This window comes from Mya arenaria, chromosome 15 (genome assembly GCF_026914265.1).
Source record: "Mya arenaria isolate MELC-2E11 chromosome 15, ASM2691426v1".
NCBI lineage: Eukaryota > Metazoa > Mollusca > Bivalvia > Myida > Myidae > Mya > Mya arenaria.
The window spans coordinates 21,368,756-21,387,264 of record NC_069136.1 but is presented as its reverse complement, the minus strand read 5'-3'; the positions used below and the strand labels follow the sequence as shown (position 1 = coordinate 21,387,264).

The 18,509-nt window shown below is 36.6% G+C and overlaps 2 protein-coding genes across 2 annotated transcripts; both read left to right on the top strand.

The window, feature by feature from the left end:
• Window positions 1-2,218: 2,218 nt before the first annotated feature.
• LOC128219670 (calcium-activated chloride channel regulator 2-like) lies at window positions 2,219-6,294 on the top strand. The gene is made up of 5 exons (XM_052927564.1): window positions 2,219-2,389; window positions 4,457-4,603; window positions 4,979-5,105; window positions 5,668-5,785; window positions 6,010-6,294. The coding sequence occupies exons 1-5, from the start codon at window positions 2,252-2,254 to the stop codon at window positions 6,035-6,037; spliced, it is 558 nt and encodes a 185-aa protein (XP_052783524.1). The 5' UTR covers window positions 2,219-2,251; the 3' UTR covers window positions 6,038-6,294.
• Window positions 6,101-17,281, top strand: LOC128219667 (calcium-activated chloride channel regulator 1-like). The gene is made up of 12 exons (XM_052927562.1): window positions 6,101-6,113; window positions 6,341-6,453; window positions 7,264-7,390; window positions 8,111-8,220; window positions 8,611-8,910; window positions 9,900-10,109; window positions 10,503-10,728; window positions 10,985-11,128; window positions 11,416-11,622; window positions 12,153-12,401; window positions 12,548-12,760; window positions 16,898-17,281. The coding sequence occupies exons 1-12, from the start codon at window positions 6,101-6,103 to the stop codon at window positions 17,008-17,010; spliced, it is 2,025 nt and encodes a 674-aa protein (XP_052783522.1). The 3' UTR covers window positions 17,011-17,281.
• The last annotated feature ends 1,228 nt before the right edge of the window (window positions 17,282-18,509 follow it).

Genomic DNA, 18,509 nt, shown 5'->3' with positions numbered 1-18,509 from the left:
GCGATCTGGTGCTCGTCAGGAACGTCACCCAGAGAGGCAAGAGGAAGATTGCTGATCGTTGGGAGGAACAACTATATGTAATACTCTCCAAGCCAAATGAAGACATACCTGTGTTTGATGTCAGGCGAGATGTACCGCACGCAAAGAAGATTCGTCGTCTTCATCGCAACTTATTGCTTCCGTTGCGCTTTTCACGGGACATAGCAACTTTGCAAGATGTGTTCGAAGAAACGTCTCTGGAACCACCGCGGTACGTTATACCACAACGTCGACCTGGTTTCAACGACGACATGCTGTCCGACGATGACTTACCTGTTGTTCGACGTTCACTGCGAGTACGACGCCCACCAAGAAGATTAAACATCTGCAGATGATGATGATGATGATGATGATGATGATGATGATGATGATGATGATGATGATGATGACGATTATTGATGATGATGATGATGATGATGATGATGATGATGATGATGATGATGATGATGATGTATGTTCATGAATGCTGATGTATGGTCTTGTGTTTGTAAGATGATAAGATGGATATTAAGTTTGTTTGAATATTGTAATCATTATCCTGATTAAACTTTAGTGTGTTTTCACTATATAAAATCGGGTTTGATTTTGTTATAATTACTCCGTTCATTTATGACTTTTCTATATTTGTCATATGTCTGGACGACATTTTTTAACAGGGGGGAATGTGTCATAGGGTGTGACTTTTATATTTCAATAAAAGTGTTACAAATATATTTATTCGTATTTTGTTAAAATACCCTAATTCTCATTTATTACTCCGCCCCGTAAATTATCAGGTTTGGTAACTTTTACATATAGTGTAGTGTAGTTTGTTTAATATCGAGTTATAGTATATATTAACCTAAAACTAATACGTCAGTGTTTTAAATTAACCAATCAACTTATTACTACTTTCACTTTTAAGTCAATAAATCTTCACGTACAACGCCATTTTTATACGGTGCTTTTCTATCCAATTTATGCAGCTACTTATTTAGAATACTGCAGGAGGATGACGATGACGTCGATGGTATAGGTACTATTAAAACGATTGGCACGAATTCACGTTTGTTCTGTTCCCCATCTACCGCCCAGTAGAGGTCAGAGGTAGCCCGGCAACACATTATATCAATCTCTCTAGTTGTAACATTTCAATATGTTATAAATACCGGATCAGGATTTAACATCATGTCTACACCATGGAGTGAATATCTTTTTACAGTAGCCAAGCAAAGTTTTGTTGACAATTTCCTTATTAAGGTTACACACTCCCATTACAACTTTCTATATATTTAAATGGAAAAGGACATCTTCGACTAAAAAGTCAGCTATTTCTGCGCGAATGCAGACTATGACAATTATATATCTTCATAAAAGGCAATATCTTACCTCAATCTTAAACCAAACAAAGGTATGATTAGTTTGAGGTTATCTCAACTTTCGTTGGCAGGAAATCCGCCCAGGTCGCTGCTCATCAAGGCGGCTCAAAGACCTCGCATAAATGAAAGGACTTACAGACATTATATTACTTTTACCAAAATGCATAAGGAATATGTTCTTACGTGGATACATTTGAATAAAAAAATATGAATTACTTCTACGAGAAGAACCCTACTGGATTTAGTGTAATTCAAAAAGCTTGGATACAGAGGAATAATTTTCTTACTGTTTATTATTTGGATCATGGTCAGAACAATTTCACTCAGAGGGATTTCATTGAAATGCTTTTATTTCGTGTTGTTTTGGCTTTGAAAATATAGGGTAAAATGTTACAAACCGTTGCATTAAGCTTCACCCTGACACCATCATTTAAAAACAAACGTCAAACGTCTCGGGTGTTAATGTGTTTGTCCTTTGACTGGTACTTTTGCAACCGTGCAACTTAACTTCATTTACACTTACACATATAAAACATAAACGGTTGAACTCAGTGAGGGGGACAGCTATGTTACTGCACAGTCTGATTCTTATGTGTTGTAATATACCATTCAATATAACACTCAAGTTAAAGTCACATAAGTACGCACCCAATTTTAATATCAGTATCAAGAACATCCGATTAAGGTATCTATTTGAAATATAATCATGTATTGTTCGTATTGGCATTGAACTCTGATCTTCCGGCATTGATAAGAAGCGAAGAGTATTTGTGTAATATTATACCCATATTATTCCGCTCGAGGCAAATGTGATCGTGCTGTACAATCATTTTTGGACAGAATATCGCTTCATCATGCGCGTTTTGCTAGCTCTGTCTTTCTTTATAGGAATCTGTTATGGTGTCACATTAAAAGACAATAAATATGAAGGGATATACGTTGTTGTTCATAATCTTGTGGCCGAAGATCAAGACTTAATCGACCGAATAAAGGTAATCTTAAGTTAATTATCACTAATCTACTACATATCAAAATATTGTTTTCAAAGGCTGAAATACGTATTTTGTATTACATTATAAATTGATGTTTTACTTAGTTCGTTGTATCAACATACCATGGGACATAGATGCTAGAGTTATGTTGTCTAGTATAATTCGTGTTTCTTTAATTTTATAAGTTCGGCCGTTCGTTCTAGGTACTGCAAAGTCTAAGGCCAACTGCATTTGTTGTCAAAAACATGTCAAAGCATTGCAAATCTATCTGAGTATGTGGAATATAAATATGTAGTCATATCTCACAAATAATGCATAACATTTAAGTTCATATTTCTGGTTCGGTGGAAGTATTTAATTATCCTTCAGGATCCTTCATAAGAACCTTTCGACATTTATTAGACCTTTCTGGTATATCTAAACAATTGTATCTATTGTGCTAAATCTTTTTAGGAGTAATAGTGCATCTTTAAGTAAACAATGGACGTAAATTGTTAGTAAGTTAGGCTTGTTTAATTCTACATTTTGTTTTCCTGATTTTATCGGTGGCCAAAATCAATAAGACTATGGAATGTTAGGAATATATAGTACATTGAATACGTCTTAAATTGAATCAAATATATCTATACAGGTTTAAGATTAAATCTGCCAGTTAAAACATTGGACGTCAGTCAAGCATTTGAAAGAAGTCTTAATATAATATAATACATTGGGTCAAAGAAGGTTACATCTTTTAATAAAAATGACTGATATGTTGCAATACTGATCTTTTAATAAATAAAATGGCATGAATATTCTTTGTTGATCAATGCCTGTATACCAGTTCGTAAATGCGTTTTTATATTCGATGTTTGTAAACTTTAATCGGATGTTGCTATATTTGCATTTATTGTAACTCGTATGATTGTATACGTTTCTGTTTCGTGTTCATTGTCGTCATGGCCTTGTGCCTTTTAATAGGATTTGTTATTGAATCTTTGACTACTGGACTTGTCCCTGTATTCTTCATTGTTCTATTGGAAGTTAATTTAAGTCATTTTATTTTCACCATTCTAACTAATACTATGTTATTCTAAAAACAACAAGACAATGTTGATCGGATTGTCTGGACCATATTGACACAAACACATGATCTTATTGTCGAAAGACTTTCCGAAAAATATGCAAAAGGAATTTTAAGAATTTTTCCGAGATATTTTTCCTTCTTTGAAATGTGCTCAGCTCATTTTTTCACCAAAATAGGACCGTTCTTACTATGAATGTCCTTGTCCCATATACTTATACTTTCATTTTCTCATGAGCGGAGTTCTTTGAATACAAAACTTATTAACTTGAAAACTGATTACAGGAATAAATATTGCATTGGATATTTGGTAAAATAAAGTTTCGACATCAAAACTTCAGGAAAATGTAACTTTGAAACGTTTTAGTAATTATTCATAGGACTTTGTTTAGCTGTTTTGGTTTAAATTTAAACAAATCATTGTCTTTATTTTGAAAGATTTTTGTTTCTTTAAATGAGCCGTTGGATACATGTTGGTCACAAAATCACCTTTCATTGAAATGCTATTTTTTATGTAGAGTTCTCATTATGCAATGATAAAAATGTTAAACTCATCCGTATCTATAAAAAATACTGCGTCCAAGTGTGTATTTTGTAAACCTTACAGATGTTAACGGCACGTAAATTTGATGAATAAAACATGACATCAACTGTTAAGGTCTGGATTTTGTTCTTTAACACACCTATTCAGATCAAGAACGGACAATTTATAATAATAAATTATGATAAACTCGTCGGAGTATGCAGTAACTAAAACTGCACCATACACGATCGTTTATGATTGTTTCTTCCCATATATATCTCTATATATAGTAGTAGTGCTATGTACCCAATCAACTTCCGTCGCATACTTTGAACAACACTCATTGCTGCTTCACTCGAAGTTAACATCAACTGTTAAGGTCTGGATTTTGATCTTTAACACACCTATACAGATCAAGAACGGACAATTTATAATAATAAAATATGATAAACTCGTCGTGGTAACATTTTCAATTTTCGAGGAAATCTTCACTGCCGCATCTCGATTGCTGTTCATGGCTACCGAACACCGCGTGTATTTTGGTGAAATCAACATCGTCGTTCCAAGATCCTGGACACCACAGGGAGACGCCCAGCCAGTCCAACAGTCCGAACGTGGATATTTCAAGGTAACAACACACGGATAAGCCCGTTTTATATCCATGTCTTTCGAATCAGTTCCTTGTCATGAAAATGCAAAACACGTGAAAAATGCAGTTTTGTAGGTTTGTGTTATCATCAGCTGATTATAAAAAGTGCAATACCAAAGTCCATATTAGTAATGCAAATGTTCCATATCTAAAAATTTCTAAATCAGTATTGAAAAAATGGTAACGGGTACAAGTATTTGTGACAAACTGTGTTCAAATGACACATGCTCAACAGAAAAGACATGGACTATAAAGTCAAGTTGCTACAAGAAGAACTTGATGATGATGATGATGATGATGATGATGATGATGATGATGATGATGATGATGATGATGATGATAGTTTCCTTGCAGATAGAAGACGGACAACTGATTACCCCGAGGACATTTGGCAATGATGTTTGTGGACAAGGAGGAACGTTCACTTATCTTCCCTTGTCATTCGTCAAAAACACATCCAGGACTGACTTTGGCAAACACGGTAAGACACAAAGATGGGACTGGATTCGGATGTTCCATGTGAATTTTAATCGCAACGAAAAATTCGTACACAATCATTTGAGCGCAATTACTCCTTCATTGTCAACCAGGACGTGAAAAAAATGTCAATACGATTTTTTTTCTTGCATTTTTGCCTATCGCGTTGTCGCATTTTCAAAGAAATTCAATTTTTGGAATTGTACCATCAATACTGATATCATTCAAAGCTGCATTGTGCATGAAACACCTTTTAAAATATTTGTGCAACCGACGGATGGCATAACAAATATAAAAAACGAAAGATAATGCAAAGGCAATCAAATAACAAAGTTATTATTTGATACTATTGTCTTCCAAAACAGACTTTGTAAGATTGCAGACGAGACGAGTGCACATGAAAACAATAAAGAAAACATTGGTATCATTATTTTACTAATGGAAGGAAATTTATACGTACATGTATATTGAATGTTTGTGTCTTGATGTTTATAGGAGCGTCTGTTTTTATTCCGTAAGGTCCAATTGAATATTTGGCGTCATCATGTTAAAACGGCTTTTCACAGAGAACGTTCTCGTTCACGAGTGGGCACAGCTACGGTGGGGCGTGTTTCCGGAATACGGTACCGATGAGGAAGCCAAAGGTCATTTCTACCAGGCTGGAGGGAAGTGGAAGTCTACAAGGTAACAGGAGTAGTATATGATACTTTACTGTATATAATCGTAAGTCGATGAAATGTAAATGAAGACATTGTGGGATGGCATATGATTTAACTTTTGGTGTATGTATTATGATTATCAATGCTTATTTACTTAGTTTTTTATTTCAACTTCAGCTACAGGCCATGTAGAATTCTCAACTGACTAAGTCTTGCTCATGTTGTGATACGAAATAATTTCCATTGCAGTGAAAACGTCCAAGGCAGAGTTCAATGAAGCTCGGCAGGGTTTTTGGATTTCTCTGTTGACTATACTTATTTGGAGTTTTCATTGTAAACAATGTACGGTAAAAGTACGGAATGTAAGGTTGTTTCGGCGTTAACATTAAGTAATAAAACAATTGACATATACAACGTCGTGTACAATTGGGCAAATGAAGTCAAGCTTGCAATATCAAATTTCATCAATGATATTAACAATGTCGTTTCAAAGCATTTGGGATTTTGCTTTATGAAATCCACTTTTTCTTTACAGAAAATACTAGGGTAATGTTTAAATTGTTTTTCGTTTTAAATGTAGTCAACAGTGAAAGTCTCCTCGAGGACACCGACACTTCACCAAAATTCACCATTTTACAAGAGGCAAAGAGCAGAAAGGTGTTTGTCCTGGATACATCTGGCAGTATGAATTTGGTATGAGGTCTATATTAGATTCCCGTGACACTCTTATTCCAAATCAATACAAACACATGTATAAGAAACATCAATTTTGACTGATAAACCGTGAACTACTTACTAAATAAGGCATTTATGGAAAATATTAATTACCTATAACCAGGTTGTAACTGTGTATTTAAAATCCGAAAGGGCAAAAATATTAAATGATTGGTAAATGCTAAAAGATTTACTGTGGTCTTCTATAGTCTCATAAGGTAGAAATACTGTGTTTTATGCTTATTTCTTTGAATTAAACTTGTTATCCTTCTTTATTTTATATTTATTCATCCTTTTTGGACTATTAACACAATATTATTAAATGTGGTAAAACATTTTTGGGAGTAAGAGTGCATCTTTAACATAATATATTAAATATTTTGCACTAGTATATGGGTACAAAGGCGGCGTTAGAAAAAGGGGTAGATAATAACATTGGGGTTTTGAATTTTCGATAGACCAGGTCAGACGGAAGTCACAGCAACATATATGGCTGGTTTAACTAGTTAGAATTTATATACACCAAACATTTCCCATACCAGTGATTTTGGCAAATCTCTCTACACCAGGAGCAGGTTTAAGATCACTTAAGATATTATTATCAATTTCCTCAGGGTGTGTCCTCTTCCTCGCCCTTTAAGATAAAACAGTTTAAAATGTGTATGTCGCCTTCTAAGTAGCACTCAGTTTTCTAAAAAAACTAATATAAATAAAACGCTCAATGACAGTCGATTTGAGACTCGCGCTGTTTCCAGTGGCCACTGTTACAACAGGTATATCTTCATACAGGGCACACCAAAGAGGATAGTACGCTTGCATGAGACTGGTAAATACATAATCGAGAATGAAGAGGAGATTTGTTCCGATAGCTACCTTGGAATAGTGTGGTTTAGTTACAGTGCATCCGTCAAGAAAGGTGAAGTGTGTATTTTCTGTTTCGTTGTTATGGTTTTTGAACATGTTGTACAATTTCACGCGATCTGATAATTATAAATGAGTCTTGTTTTATCACATGAGGATCAACATGAAAACATTCGTAATGAGATATTCCGCAGAATAACTTTGTACCATTATATCAAATTTCCCAGCTATGAATCTGTTTTGAGTGCTTTGACTTTGTGAACACTTTTTAGAACATTCAGAACTTCTCGGCCATTTTTTTCCAAAGCAACCTCGAATGTAAGCCGGTATTTTAGTAGAAGTAGCTCGTGAATTTTCGAATTATACCGTTAATTAAACTCAATGTTTTAGGTTGTCTTTATTGGTCTAAGTTTAAATTGATTTCCAGTGAATTTTAGTTTTGCAAACATTAAGATTTCCAATAGTTTTAAGTCATTAAGTTAAATTAAATTACTATTACGACCTAATTGCAGCGCGCTTACACATACCAATTTTTGTAAATCGTTCATATACATCCAAGGTTGTTTTCGATTAAAATGGCCATTGAGCTCCGAATGTTTTAAGAAAGGACATCAAACAACAACTGTCTGCCTTAATAACTGAATAAAAAACAACACAATTTGCATTATAATCTGCTTACTTTTCTTCTTTAACAACAACTAGGCATATTCACATAAAATATAAAATCGAATTTGTTGCTATAAATTTTAAAACAAATACCGCCCTTATTCTACAGCTATTACTAAGGTCGACAGTGTAGCCACGAGGGCTGCTCTAGTTGATGCTCTACCAACGTTTTCCGGTGGCGGCACTTGTATCGGATGTGGACTGAAGCTTGCTATAGATGTAAAAACTCTTTCTCTCAATGTTGATTTGTCTGGTAAATTATTAAAGGATTCTTGCTTTTATAAGAAAATGGAGGTTCTATAAGAAATATTTTAACAGAACATTATTATTATATGTATAGTTATGAAATAAGTTTGTCAGAAAGAGACCAAGGACGTGATGAATTACATAAGCAATACATATATGGTTTCTTTTAAGAATTGAAAAGTGCTTGAGGTAAAAAAGGGTTTTCCTATTATTGGTTATACAATAATAAGATGGAGGTTCTATACTAAAAAGAAGGAAGTAATGTTAAGTGTAAAGAAAACTAATGTGACAACCTTAAGTTAGTTAAGGTACTAATATAAACACAACATTACAGACCATCACTTACCCATAGTTTTCCTTCAGGAAATCATAAAGACCTTTCCCACGTCCTCAAAACATTCTGAGATTATTCTTATGTCTGATGGCGAAGAGACGACGAACAAATCAACAATAACAGAGCAAACAACCAGAGCGAAAGACCTTGGTATTCTCATACACACAGTCGCAATCTCAGACCAGTCTTCTGTACGACTCGCCGACGTTGCGAAAATTACTGGCGGGAAAAGTCTTTTTCTGGAGATTGGAGGAAATATTACGTTTCTTTCTGTCTTATCCAAAGCATTGTCGAACAGTATGACCGGGGGCGGATGTAAATCGGAGGAGGTATGATATCTTTTAAAAATTGGTAAATAGAGAAGTTGCGAAAACCACATACTAGTATTCTAGTATATGCGAATGACGAAATCCTGCTTCTGCTCGCTCTTTCATACTTGGATACCTAACTTCTCTTTCGCCTATGTATAGTAGCCACCTTCGAAAGGGAATAGTGATGTAGGCGTGTGTATGTGTGTGGGAAAGTGCCTGTGGCTTCCGAGAATTTTTGTCTAGAGCGTAACTTGAAAAGTTTAAGTACTCATGGTGCAGCATGTTTTTAGTTATTACCTTTATTAATTTTCATACCTATTTTTGTTCGGGTCAGATCTTAAAATGCCCTTAAGGTATTAATTCAAATTTTATATACAGATAGAAGTGCAGTGCACAGGAACCATCATTCTGAATGCAGTTTTTAAAATGATCTTTGTTTATGTTCATAGTTATTTATTTTTGTCCGGAGCATAACGTGAAATCGTTGAGGAGTTTACCTCAAACTGCATATACATATCAGAAAGATTTCATTAGGAGAAGTGCAATGCATTAGAACTAGCACTCTGGGTGCTGTATTCTTTTAGTAATTGTCCATTGTTAAAGTGGTATCCTTTGTGGTAAGGCGAAGGTGATACAGTTTATTGACGCTTTTTTGATACTACCATAAACAAATTTCCTCTTGTCTTTGTATGAGTCATTCTAAAAATGTGTATTGCATGCAGACATGGTTATCGCAGTAAAATAAAGTTAGTCCACATGTACACGCATCCGTACCTAAAGCCATTTGGAGCAACACTTATATTGTTGAAAAAATGATCTAAACGCTCGTTTTCTGTTTATACGAAAGGAATGAAGCACTTAACACTTATTTACAATTTAAGATTTAAACATCAATGTTATATACATATAAATTATGACAAATTCTACAATGTGACGCATACATTGCAAGGGGTACGGACTCATGCTGCAATGGTTTGTTTTAGGTTTAAAATCATTGTGTCTTGTAGATGAGATCAGGGACGTTAAGGAATAGCAGCGTGTTGAATTTTAATTTCACTATCGATGGTGGGATGGGTTTAAACACAACAGTTGTCATATTTCCAAGCAACCCTGGCCTACACTTTGACTTTGAAATAAGAGGAGAGGAGGGCTTACTTGAGAAAAGTTTAAATATAAGTGAGACACCGATTATGGCACGGTTGACTGGAAAATTAACAGTAAGTTCAACTTTCTATAATGCGTTTATTGACTTACTTTCCATACAAAGTAATATTATCGTTGTTCTTGTTTCAGGTGAGGACTATTTCATAGGTATTTACAATACCAAATGTGATGCATGTCAACTGTTTTTATTGTTTGAATTTCTGATAGCTTACGTAACGGCATTAATTTCTAGGCTTTCGCTTAACTTCAGAGGTTTTGCTATAAATGATACGTACATGTTTACAATATTTTGAAAAGAAATAAGGTTAAGACCAAGTTCCGTTGCGAAACGTTAAGGAACAGGACGAGGCGAAAGTCTGCATTAAAGTTACACATAGTTTCAACGAAATAATATTGTTAATTCATCCCAAGAGCCGTCGTTATGTGTCTTTACCATATATTTTCAGAAAGGGACATATTTTGTTGTTGTTAAAACCAAGCCTGATACAGCTATAAATTGGGAGTACGATGTGAAATCTAAATCAAAGGATAACCACCAAGTTACCGTAACGACCCGTTTCTCCGACGACGTGGTTTATACGGACGTTTTGAAGGGGAATGCTCCTGTTTTGAATGCAAACGTCGTCGCCACGTCTGGATCATGTTTTGTAATTTTACGGGACAATGGAAAAGGTTACAATTCTAAGCATTTTACCTGTTTAAAATGTACAAAATGCGACTTCAACAATGTCCTTAAATGGCGCCAGGTCCTATGAATAAATTCTTTAACGTTGAAACACAAAATGCATCTGATAGCAATAGTAAGAGACTAATGACTTATGACCACTGCCTGTAGCACATGCTTAAGTGGTTTATTATTGTGAAGAATCTTTTATTCGTCCTAATGGTTCATTTGAACCACAAATGATATAGCTTCTAACTTATTTAGGTAAAGACATTACAGCAGGCGACGGAACTTATACAGGACAGTTTACATGTCCCAAAGAAGGCCGGAGTGAAACCCGCGTCACTGTGAAGGCAAATTCAATCATTATTGTGACTGGCATTGTCGGAGCCGCAACGTTAAACCCAGGTAATTACTCAACTCACTTATAAACAGGTTATACAAACGGCACATTGACTTGGTTGTACTTTGTGTTCCAATCGTAAAATGTCATATGATGAATTGTAGTGTGAGTCTTTTACGTTCAAATAGTATTGCTATGCGGACAGTTATGCCCTTTAATCTCAACATGAATAGGCCTCCTTTAATAGATTTTTCAGTTCCGACGCTATCCGTAATTGTGTTGTATTCATGTTATCCAATTGTAAATTAAACGTACTATGATAATGTTTCAACCAGTGAAACTTATTATTCAGACGCGTTTGAAGAAATCGTTATTGAGGAAAGGTTTGAAAGGTTTTCACTTGTTGAGGATGCAAATTTATCTCCAACAACAATAGGGGATACTACTTCACCGGGAAAGATTACTGATCTCAGAATAGAAGATGTGGAAACGAATGGAAACACCCGACATTTTACAATACGCTGGACAGCAACAGGTGACGACAGATACACTGGCCAAGGTACCATGCTTGTATATTTTTGTAAGATAATCAAAACGCCCACGTTAAGAACGACCAATCTTGATCATTTTGTTGTTAAAATACTTAGTTAAACAAAATTTTATTTTGTGTGAATCGTGCATAGCATTTAGGATAGAATTTCAGACACAGAAACTGCAATACATGCATTAGGTCATGACAAAACTAGTGTACCCAATACCTACACGGTATGTTTGTTAATGGTATGATATTTGGCATGCTCACCTTATTTACCCTAGTTACAACAGCAGGTAATATTAACATGTTCAATTATACTATAATGCTGTAACAATACGCACCATGGCCTTTTCCCCTCGTATTCCAAGTGGTAACATGAACGCATTTATAGGCTCTCATTGACATAACACATGAATAAGTGTTGCCACTGAATACTTTATTTGAGGTTAATTTAAATCATTTCTACTTAACATAATTTCTTTTAATTAAAGAAAGTGTAAAACGAGTATTAAAATCACAATGAAGTTGGATAATTAGTTACCTTTTTATTTCAGCAACAACTTATCAATTCCGCTATGCAAACGACTTAGACAGTTTGTTAAATAATTTTGGAAATGCGCAAGCTCTGGACATTGGTCAACATAACCTTTACCCTAGAGACTCAGGCGAAGACGAGGCTGTCGATATTTCTGTAACAGCTGAAAAAGAATTTAACGAGACAGCCTTTTTGGGCATTAGAGCTTTGGATGAGGTTGGAAATGAGGGAGCTATGTCTAATATTGTGTCAATAGTAATAGCAAATGGTAAGTATGACGGTAAGATAAAGTACAATTATGTCGTAATTTATGTACGTAAGGAAGTTATAGAAACTGACCAAACCTGGCATCAGAAGACATAAATGTTTCCAAAGCGCAATAGTTTTAGACAATCGCCTTTTTTCCTTTCACAGGATTTAACATTTCCTTCAACGGAAGAACAAATCATACGTACATTGCTCCTCCGCCTATCATAGATGATGATAAAACCATCGTGGGTTTAATTATTGGTGTTGTGATCGGAACAGCAGTGCCGGTTATCATCCTCATTGCAGCATGCGTCGTTATAAATCTAAGAAGGCATAAACTAAATAACTCGCACTCCACCCGAGATCCACGAAAGGAAGGTTTGTGCACACATTTTTACAAGTATTTTTTTGCTTACGAACACGCTTTTGAGAGGCGCAAGGTAAACAATGACGCTGTCGTGAGGCACAAGGTTAAAACATACCCCGTTTAAAGGCACAAGGTTAACAAAGAGCCTGTTGTGAGGCAAAATGTTAACGAATACCCTGTTGAGAGATACAAGGTTAACGATGACCCTGTTGAGAGACACAAGGTTAACGATGACCCTGATGTGATGCACAAGGTTAACGATGACCCCGTTGTGAGGTACAAGGTTAACGAATACCCTGTTGATAGGCACAAGGTTAACGATGACTCTGTTGTTGAGGTACAAGGTTAACGAAGACCCTTTGAGAGGCATAAGGTTAACGAAGACCCTGTTGTGAGGTGCAAGGTTAACGATGACCCCGTTGTGAGGTACAAGGTTAACAAAGACCCTGTTGAGAGGGACAAGGTTAACAAAGACCGTGTTGTGAGGCACAAGGTTAACGAATACCCTGTTGAGAGGCACAGGGTTAACAAAGACCCTGTTGTGAGGCACAAGATTAACAAAGACCCTGATGTGATGCACAAGGTTAACGATGACCCCGTTGTGAGGTACAAGGTTAACGAATACCCTGTTGATAGGCACAAGGTTAACGATGACTCTGTTGTTGAGGTACAAGGTTAACGAAGACCCTTTGAGAGGCATAAGGTTAACGAAGACCCTGTTGTGAGGTGCAAGGTTAACGATGACCCCGTTGTGAGGTACAAGGTTAACGAATACCCTGTTGAGAGGCACAAGGTTAACGATGACCCTGTTTTTGAGGTCCAAGGTTAACGAAGACCCTGTTGAGAGGTACAAGATTAACGAATACCCTGTTGAAAGGCACAAGGTTAACGAGGACCCTGTTTTTGAGGTACAAGGTTAACGAAGACCCTGTTGAGAGGCACAAGGTTAACGATGAACCTGTTGAGAGGCACAAGTTTAACGCAGATCATGTTGAGAGGCACAAGGTTAAAGATGACCCTGTTGTGAGGAACAAGGTTAACGCAGACCCTGTTGAGAGGCCCAAGGTTAACGATGACCCTGTTGTGAAGTACAAGGTTAACGATGACCCTGTGTAAAGGCACAATGATAACGAAGAACCTATTGTTTGGCACGAGGTCAATGATGACCCTGTTGAGAGTAACAATGTTAACGATGACCCTGTTGACAGTCATCAGATTAACGAAGACCCTGTTGAGCGGCAGAAGGTTAACGAAGACCCTGTTGATAAACACAAGGTTAACGATGACCCTGTTGTGAGGTACAAGGTTAACCATGACCCTGTTGTAAGGCACAAGTTTAACGAAGACCCTTTTGAGGGGTTCAAGGTTAACGAAGACCCTGTTGAGGGGAACAAGGTTAACGCAGACCCTGTTGAATGGTCCAAGGTTAAATAAGACCCTGTTGAGAATTCCAAGGTTAAAACAGACCCTGTAAAATGGCACAAGGTAAAATATGACCCTATTAAGATGCACAAGGTTAACAAATTAAACTTGAGATACCCAAGGTTAACAAAGACCCTGTTGTTAGGCACAAGGTTAACGAAGACCCTGTTGAGATGCACAGGATTAAAAAAGACTCTGTCGAAAAGCACAAGGTTAAAACATACAAGGTAAACGATAACCCGGTTGAGATCCACAAGGTTAACAAAGTACTGTTGAGAGACACAAGGTTAACAAAGTGCTTTTGAGAGGCACAAGGTTAAAACAGACCCTGTTGAGGGGTACTAGATAAACGATGACTCTGTTGAGATGCACAAGGTTAACAAAGTACTATTGAGAGACACAAGGAGAACTGTTGAGAGGCACACGGTTAACGATGACCCTGTTGAGAGGCACACGGTTAACGATGACCCTGTTGAGAGGCACACGATTAACGATGACCCTGTTGAGAGGCACAAGGTTAACGATGACCCTGTTGAGATGCACACGGTTAGTAATGACCCTGTTGAGATGCACACGGTTAACGATGACCCTGTTGACAGGCCCAAGGTTAACACAGACCCAGTTGAGAGGCACAAGGTTAAAACAGACATTGTTAAGATGAACAAGGTAAACGATAACCCTGTTGAGATGAACAAGGTTAACAAAGTACTAATGAGAAGCTCAAGGTTAACACAGACCCAGTTGAGAGACACAAGGTTAAAACAGACCCTGTAAAGATGAACAAGGTAATCGATAACCCTGTTGAGATGAACAAGGTTAACCATGACCCTGTTGTGAGGCACAAGGTAAACGATGAACCTGTTGTGAGGCACAAGGTAAACGATGACCCTGTTATAAGGCACAAGGTAAACGATGACCCTGTTGTGAGGCACAAGGTTAACGAAGACCCTGTTGAACAGCATAAGGTTAACCATGACCTTGTTAAGATGAACAAGGTAAACTATAACCCTGTTGAGATGAACAAGGTTAGCCATGACCCTGTTGTGAGGCACAAGGTAAACGATGACCCTGTTGTGAGGCACAAGGTAAACGATGACCCTGTTGTGAGGCACAACGTTAACGAAGACCCTTTTGAGCGGCATAAGGTTAACCATGACCCTGTTAAGATGAACAAGGTAAACGATAACCCTGTTAAGATGAACAAGGTAAACGATAACCCGGTTGAGATGCACAAATCTAACAAAGTTTTGTTGAGAAAAAAAGGTTAACAAAGTACTGTTGAGAGGCCCAAGGTTAACACAGACCCTATTGTGAGGCACAAGGTTAACTAAACCCTTTTGAGACGCACATGGTTAACACAGACCCTGTTAAGAGGTGCAAGTTAACGATGACCATGTTGTGAGGCACGATGTTAACAAAGACCGTGTTGAGATGTTAATTAAGACGTTAACAAAGACCCTGTTGTGATGCACTTGGTTAACAAAGACCCTGTTGTGAGGAAAAGGTTAACAAAGTCCCTGTTGTGAGGCACAAGGTAAACAAAGTACACTTGAGAGGCCCAAAGTTAACAAAGACCCTATTGTGAGGCACAAGGTTAACTAAAACCCTTTTGAGACGCACAAGGTTAACAAAGAACCTGTTAAGAGGTGCAAGGTAAACGATGACCCTGTTGTGAGGCACAATGTTAACAAAGACCGTGTTGAGATGTTAATTAAGACGTTAACAAAGACCCTATTGTGATGCACTTTGTTAACAAAGAACCTGTTGTGAGGCACAAGGTTAACAAAGTCCCTGTTGTGAGGCACAAGGTTAACAAAGACCCTGTTGAGATGCACAATGTTAACAAAGATCCTGTTGAGAAGCACAATGTTAACAAAGACCTTGTTAAGATGTTAATTAAGATGTTAACAAAGACCCTGTCGTGATGCACTTGGTTAACGATGACCCTGTTGTGAGGCACAAGATTAACAAAGACCCTGTTGTGAGGCACAAGGTTAACAAAGTCCCTGTTGTGAGGCACAAGGTTAACCAAGACCTTGTTGTGAGGCACAATGTTAACCAAGACCCCGTTGAGATGTACACTGTTAACAAAGACCCTGTTGAGATGCACACTGTTAACAAAGACCCTGTTGTGAGGCACAAGATTAATAAAATCCCGGTTTTGAGGCATTATGCTAACAAAGACCCTTTTTGCGATGCACGATCTTAAAAAGGCCCTGTCGAGATTCACAAGGTTAACAAAGACCCTATTGTGAGGCACAGGGTTAATATAATCCCGGTTGAGAGACACAAGGTTAACAAAGACCCTGTTGAGAGATACAAGGTTAACCAAGACACTGTTGTAAATCACAAGGTTAACGAAAACCCGGTTAAGGGACACAAGGATAACAAAGTACTGTTGACAGGCACAAGGTAACCAAAGGCCCTGTTGAGAGGCACAAGGTAAACAATGACCCTGTTGATATGCACAAGGTTAATCCAGACCCTCTTGAGATTAATATTTATATTAAAGGAATATGTTGCTAATGAATACCGACGTTTAATTGAATGTCGTGTATATCAACTTTCTTGCAATTAAATTGTACTAAGTAATATTGTGTTGAATTGGAATATTTTGTTCTGCAATAATGCTAAATTGAATAGTTATACATCGATATATTGATTATAATCGTGGCGCTATGTTTAATTGAAAGTTCGTTTTGTTATGTTACATGTACTGTTTTCAGAAACCGGCGACAATCCGGCATTCTCTGAAGGCAATCGAGCATATAACCATCAAACACAAACAGCATACGTCTACAAGGGATACAGAAGTCATGGTCAAATGGTCGTTTATTAACGTCTTTTGAATTGTCATAAACTTTAGTATTATCATTTTGGTTGTAAGATATGAAGCGTTATGAACAATCTGTAGAATCTGATTACGTTTCGATATTACGGATTTCTTTATTCTTTCTCATAATACAGATTAATATATGTTTATGTTTTATTGACATGTTTCTGATATTCGCATGTTTACATTACATACATGTTGAAAAGTTAACATGTTTTAACCATACTATTTGATTGAAATAAAAGCATGTTGTTTGCTTACAAGAAAATTGAGTTTCGGATATTGTACACGCTCAAAATACAAGCGCGAGGACACACGAAATCGAATTTGAAACAAATGAACCCTATCTAACGTTGGAGTGGGCCAATATTAAAGGAAACACTGACAAAAACATGCAAAAGCATATACGGAATGGGAAGAAAGATGGTTTTCACAACCACAATGAGCTGTTTTTTTTTACTTTTGGATTAAAGTTAAACCAAACATATTCGACCTTCCTGAGATCTTCCTCAATATTCTTCTGCATTAAAAACAATTAGTTGGTTATGTTCGTATGTCCAAGTTTCTAGAAATACACTGTCAATAATGGGATAATATATTGTGAAAACACAGCGGAAGTGGCTGCGGGTTGCAGAAAGAGAATCGCACATTCCTTGTACTAGTCAGAAATAAATGTCTGTTTTGTCTATATGCCTGTCTATCTTATTCAGCAGCAATACAAAAATACAAGAATTCCAGAAATGAATATGTCGTCTTTTTGTAGCGCCCACATTTAAGGAAAACGAATGATTAAACACTGAATAATCATATAAGAGTGAAGATCAAGTTAAGTGTTTTAAAATCTTCCGGGTAAATAATGTTTGTAATGTATGTAACACGGAAAGAAATTCTGATAATCATACCGCAGGTTAAACAGTTAGGGCTCTTTCGTTCTCTCTGGTGGGGACTTGCATGTGCTGAAAAGACATGAAACATAACATCTCAAGGAAATTATTAGCTGAAAACCTTGAATAACGACATGACGACTTGTGACAGATTTTATTTACAAATCAAATGGCTAGTACTTCAAACAGCTGATTTTTTGAAGATAAGAGTTTAAGACACCTACTTGATTCCGATTTACACTAATACTTGGAGGACACACGAAATGTTAGTTCGTTTCCCGAAGGTTTTACAATATGGTATCAATAAGAGAATAATATCAGTATTAAACACAGTTCTTTAGAATTATATGTCAGTAATGATAGCTTCATCAATATCAGATATTTTCAACACTAACCATTTGTGTTTTATTAATATAAACTTCTCCATTTCCATATGAGAACTACCCCAGCGGCAATATTGGAAAATTTCTCATGAGGAAAATTTAATGCAGCATAAGTTATCCGTATAAGAAACTTGAACATGCCCAATGCGTCTTTTTGGAATACCAACTTTTTACAAATGAATGCAAATTGATTACACTTAGCTGAACAGATTGAAAGAGGTACAAAACCGTGTCGGTG